This window comes from Bison bison, unplaced genomic scaffold (assembly GCF_000754665.1).
Source record: "Bison bison bison isolate TAMUID 2011002044 unplaced genomic scaffold, Bison_UMD1.0 scf7180017864371, whole genome shotgun sequence".
Taxonomy (NCBI): domain Eukaryota; kingdom Metazoa; phylum Chordata; class Mammalia; order Artiodactyla; family Bovidae; genus Bison; species Bison bison.
This window is the reverse complement of record NW_011494943.1, coordinates 405,647-410,696: the sequence shown is the minus strand read 5'-3', so window position 1 is coordinate 410,696 and position 5,050 is coordinate 405,647. Positions and strand designations below refer to the sequence as shown.

At 51.1% G+C, this 5,050-nt stretch overlaps 1 protein-coding gene across 1 annotated transcript in view; it reads left to right on the top strand.

Annotated features, from left to right (window-relative positions):
- The first annotated feature begins 650 nt into the window (after positions 1 to 650).
- CACNG4 (calcium channel, voltage-dependent, gamma subunit 4) overlaps positions 651 to 5,050 on the top strand; it is an 86,251-nt gene continuing 81,851 nt past the window's right edge. Inside the window, exon 1 of the mRNA XM_010856472.1 lies at positions 651 to 797. Coding sequence (XP_010854774.1) covers positions 651 to 797 — 147 coding nt within the window. The remainder of the gene's footprint in view (positions 798 to 5,050) is intronic.

Genomic DNA, 5,050 nt, shown 5'->3' with positions numbered 1-5,050 from the left:
CATGACTCAGATAACCATGATGGTGTGATCACCGACCTAGAGCCAGACATCCTGGAATGTGAAGTCAAGTGGGCCTTAGGAAGCATCACTACGAACAAAGCTAGTGGAGGTGATGGAATTCCAGTTGAGCTATTTCAAATCCTAAAAGATGATGCTGTGAAAGTGCTGCACTCAATATGCCAACAAATCTGGAAAGTGCAGCAGTGGCCACGGGACTGGAAAAGGTGAGTTTTCATTCCAATCCCCAAAAAAGGCAATGCCAAAGAATGCTCAAACCGCCGCACAATTGCATTCATCTCACACGCTAATAAAGTAATTCTCAAAATTCTCCAAGCCAGGCTTCAGCAACACGTGAACCATGCACTTCCAGATAGTCAAGCTGGATTTAGAAAAGGCAGAGGAACCAGAGATCAAATTGCCGACATCCCTTGGATCATCGAAAAAGCTAGAGAGTTCCAGGAAAACATCTACTGCTTTGTTGACCACGTTCCCGGAGGGCGGGGCTGGAGCCCGGAAACACACCTGAGGCAGGCTCAGGTCCGGGGAGGCCGCTGAAACAGGGTCCGGGAGAGGAGAGCGGGGGGCGGCCTCCTTGCGCTGAGTCTGTGCGTCGGGGACGTCTGTGGGATGTGTGAGCCGCAGCGGCGTGGATGGAGCGCAGGAAGCGGAGCCCGGCTGCCCGCTCGGCACGGCAGCGGCGCCATCTGGTGTCCGGAGCCCGCAGCTGCAGGCTCGGTTCACTCCGCGTCCGCAGGGGCGAGACAGCCAGTGCTTCCCAGGCCCCTGCCATTCCCAGGGTACGCGCAACCCCTAAGTAAGTAAGGAAATAACCCCAAATAAGGAAATAAATAAATATCTCCAAGCCTCACGTGTATCTGTACGTGTGTGCACATGTTTTTTGCCACATCCAGGTACTTCTTGTAATATTAATATTTAACATTTTTTCCCATAAATCAACTTCCTTATCTACTGAAACGCATTTCATTTAAAACAAGAATCTTAGTCAACTTCACACAGTACATGGAAATCCAGTATCACACACAAAAGAAGTAGAAAGGTATGATCAAGTTGAATCCGTGGAACATGGAACCTTGTGGTTGACATCTGGTCATGTCCGGCCGCCTCCTGAGGACTCTGGATGCCCAGCCTTGCTCTGCTAAAGGGGCAGATTAGCAAGTGTGGCTGGGACGTCAGAGCCAGACGAGCAGGAAGGAACCAAAGACATGAAGAGGAGAAACATTTTTTCACTGCTGCTGCTGCTAAGTCGCTTTAGTCATGTCCGACTCTGTGCGACCCCATAGACTGCAGCCCACCAGGCTCCCCCATCCCTGGGATTCTCCAGGCAAGAACACTGGAGTGGGTTGCCATTTCCTTCCCCAGTGCATGAAAGTGAAAAGTGAAAGTGAAGTCGCTCAGTCGTTTTTCACTGGGAGATGGGATATTATTCAAGGTCATGACCCTGCTCCTCGTAATCTCCCTGGGGGCACTGCCCCAGGGGCTCCAGAAACACATGACCGTGTGTGTGCTTCTCCAGGCGTGGAGTCTTCATAACAAACACTGGAAACAGCTTTGGTGACTGTAAACAGCCCCCCTGGCCTGAGGTCCTAGGAGGTCAATTGACCGCCGTGAATCGGAACCAGAAACTAGATGTCCTTTTCTGCACCTGGGGATGCCAGGGGACAGAATCCTCCTTTAATACAACTGTTTCATTCATTGAAAGCAGCGTTAAAACATATCCAAATGATATGTATGACTTTTTGGGTGCTTTTTACTAAATTTGTGCTTTATGATTTGGTAGTCAAGGGGAAAATAAAGGAGACTTTATGATCCCAGTATAATATTTTGCATTTATAAATTTTCATTTCTTCTTAATAAGCTATACTTTTAAAGCAGTTTTAGGTTGACATATATAAATAAATTTCAACGTAAAATTTTCAGGAATATTGTCAAGAGCAGTTCTTTCAGATTCTTCTCTTGTCCTCATTTCTGGTCAGTCTGTAGTAGTAAGGTCTTTCTGATCCTCTTGGGGACTGTGGATAAGGTAGCTGGGTGAGGCTGCCAGGGTCAAACATCATCCTAACCAGTCACCAGCCAGCTCCTATTCCTGGCCCAGTTGCTCCATTTCCGAAAGCAAAGGATCTGCTCACTAAAGTCTGATTGGGAGTAAGAACAGGAAACGCTGACCCAGCCTACATGGTCAGGAAGCTGAAGCTGAGATTCGGAAGGCTGAAGGAGGCTGGTGGTAACTTATCTGGGCTTGCATGGTGGGGGGTGCGCATCCAGACCAAGACTGGCTCATCCCACTTCCTCTGGGGTTCTCCACAGAAGACCACAGACGCTGTGATCTGGCAGCCTGGAATCAAGGTTTCTGTCCACTCCTCTGTCTGCCCATTTCTGTTCTGAAAACACAGAATCTAAAAGGACTGTGGCCTTGACTTCTCGTTGGGGGAAGCAAGCAGGAGAGGCCCACGAAGGCCTTGGCTTTCTACAGCTTTAGGACAAGGAGCTTCCTGGATTTGGACTTGATTTTTCAGAGCATGAGTCACAGCAGTTGCATGGTCAGTTCACACCAACGGAGAACGAAGCGCCCACCAAGTTACTACAAATTCTGCAGTGTTTTGGAACGTACGTGTGGTTGATTCATCACAGCAGCATCTACACAATTTCACAGAACAAGTGTCTACACAGGCAGACCTCGTTTCGTTGCACTTCACTTTCTTGTGCTTCACAGACATTCCGGGTTTTTGTTTTGTTTTGTTTTATATAAACTGGAGGTTTGTAGAAACCCTGCTTCGAGCAAGGCTATAGACACTTTTCCACCAGCATTTGTTCACTTTGTGTTTCTGTATCACGTTTTGGTGATTCTCCCCGTATTTCAAACGTTTTCATTATTATTTTACTTGTTATCTGTGAACAGTGATCATTGATGTTACCATTGCAAAAAGATTAGTCTTTGCAGAAGGCTCAGATGATGGTTGAAGGCAATGGTCCCCCCACTCCAGTACTCTTGCCTGGAAAATCCCATGGGCGGAGGAGCCTGGTGGGCTGCAGTCCATGGGGTCGCTGAGGGTCGGACACGACTGAGCGACTTCACTTTCACTTTTCACTTTCATGAAGGAAATGGCAACCCACTCCAGTGTTCTTGCCTGGAGAATCCCAGGGACGGGGGAGCCTGGTGGGCTGCCCTCTATGGGGTCACACAGAGTCGGACACGACTGAAGCGACTTAGCAGCAGCAGCAGCAGATGATGGTTAGAATTTTTTGGCAACAAAGTGTTTTTAAATGAAAGTATGCAAGTCTGTTTTAGACATAAAGCTATTGCACACTTAACAGACTACAGGATAATGAAGACATGACTTTTATGTATTGGGAAACCAAAGCTTCGTGTGACTTGCTTTATTGCGATGTTCATCCCGCTGGTCTGGAACTGACCCATGGTCTGTCTCTGGGCTCTGCCTGTTTTGTGGACACGGCGTTTCCTCCACAAGGCTCGGTTCCCCAGGCTGCGCCCAGGCACGCAAGTCCAGCTCTGGATGGGACACGGCAGAGAGAGGAGCAGGCCTGAGGCGCCCCTGCCTGTCTGGGGCCCTGCGATCGTGCCCTTCCCTCACCCGCTTAGTCCTCCAGCCCTTGCTGCCCCAGGGCCTTCGGTCTGGATGCTTCCTCTCCTCACAGTCTTCCCACCAGTATCCACCAGGCTTACCCTGCTCTCACCTCCTTCCATCTCTTCTCACCCGCTGCGCCAGCTGCTCTTCTGGCCCCTTCCTGCTCAAACACCCTCCTCCCTGGTGGAATCTCCTCCATCCAACACCCCCACACTCTGCTTCCTAACTTTCCACGTTGAGTGTCTCCCCACAAGGCTGGGGTTTTCCTCTACTCTGCTCACTGAAGACTCCCCAGTGCCTGGGGGACATCTGTGTGTGTGCTCAGTCGTTCAGTCATGTCCGACTCTTTGCAACCCCATGGACTACAGCCTGCCAGGCTCCTCTGTACATGACGGGAATACTCCAATGGGTTGCTATTTCCTCCTCCAGGGAATCTTCCCAACCCAGGGATCAAACCCACGTCTCCTGTACTGCAGTTTGATTCTTTACCCACTGAGCCACCTGGGTGGACATCTAGCTCTCTATAAACCCTCAGGGAATGAATGAGTGAGCGGAACCATGGGCAGGTGACCCCACCCCTCTATGCTTCCTGAGGCCAGCTGGGACAGCACTTCACAACCCAGCAGGAGTCAGAATACCTCTGGAGAGCTGGTAAGCAGACTGCTGGACCCCACTGACTCTGATTCAGGAGGCAGGGAGGAGGCTTAGCAAACCCTCGGAAGCCCCCAGGTGTGGCTGGGCCAATATTTCACTACCTCCCATAAGGAAGGCTGAGCACCAAAGAATTGATGCTTTCAAACTGTGGTGCTGGAGAAGACGCTTGAGAGTCCCTTGGACTGCAAGGCGATCCAACCAGTCCATCCCAAAGGAAATCAACCCTGAATATTCATTGGAAGGATTGATGCTAAAGCTGAAGCTCCAATACTTGGGCCAACTGATGCCAAGAGCTGACTCAATGGAAAAGACAGGATACTGGGAAAGATTGAGGGCAAAAAGAATGGGGGTGGCAGAGGATGAGATGGTTAGATAGCATCAAAGACTTAACAGAGTCAATATATGTGAATTGGAGCAAACTCTGGGAGACAGTGGAGGACAGAGGAGCCTGGCATGCTGCAGTCCATGGAGTCGCAAAGAGTTAGCAGTGCTGCTGGGGTGAGAGGTCAAAGGCAGCCTGAGGTGGAAGCAGCGCTGGGAAGAGCGTTCTCAGAGCATCCTAACTTCCGGTGCCCAGGGCTCAATGAGCCCCGGGGGCCGGAGCAGGGGAGGGAGGCTGGGGGAGAGCCCCCTTCTCTCCGCAGAGGGCATCTGCGCGGCCTTGACTCCACTGTCTCCCGGGCCGGGAGAGGAAGCCTCTCCCCGCGCTGAGCTCCAGGAAGTGGAGGACCGGAGGGGCAGGAGGAGAGGGAGGAGCGGGAGGAGGGGCGGGAGGAGGGGGAGGGGCGGAC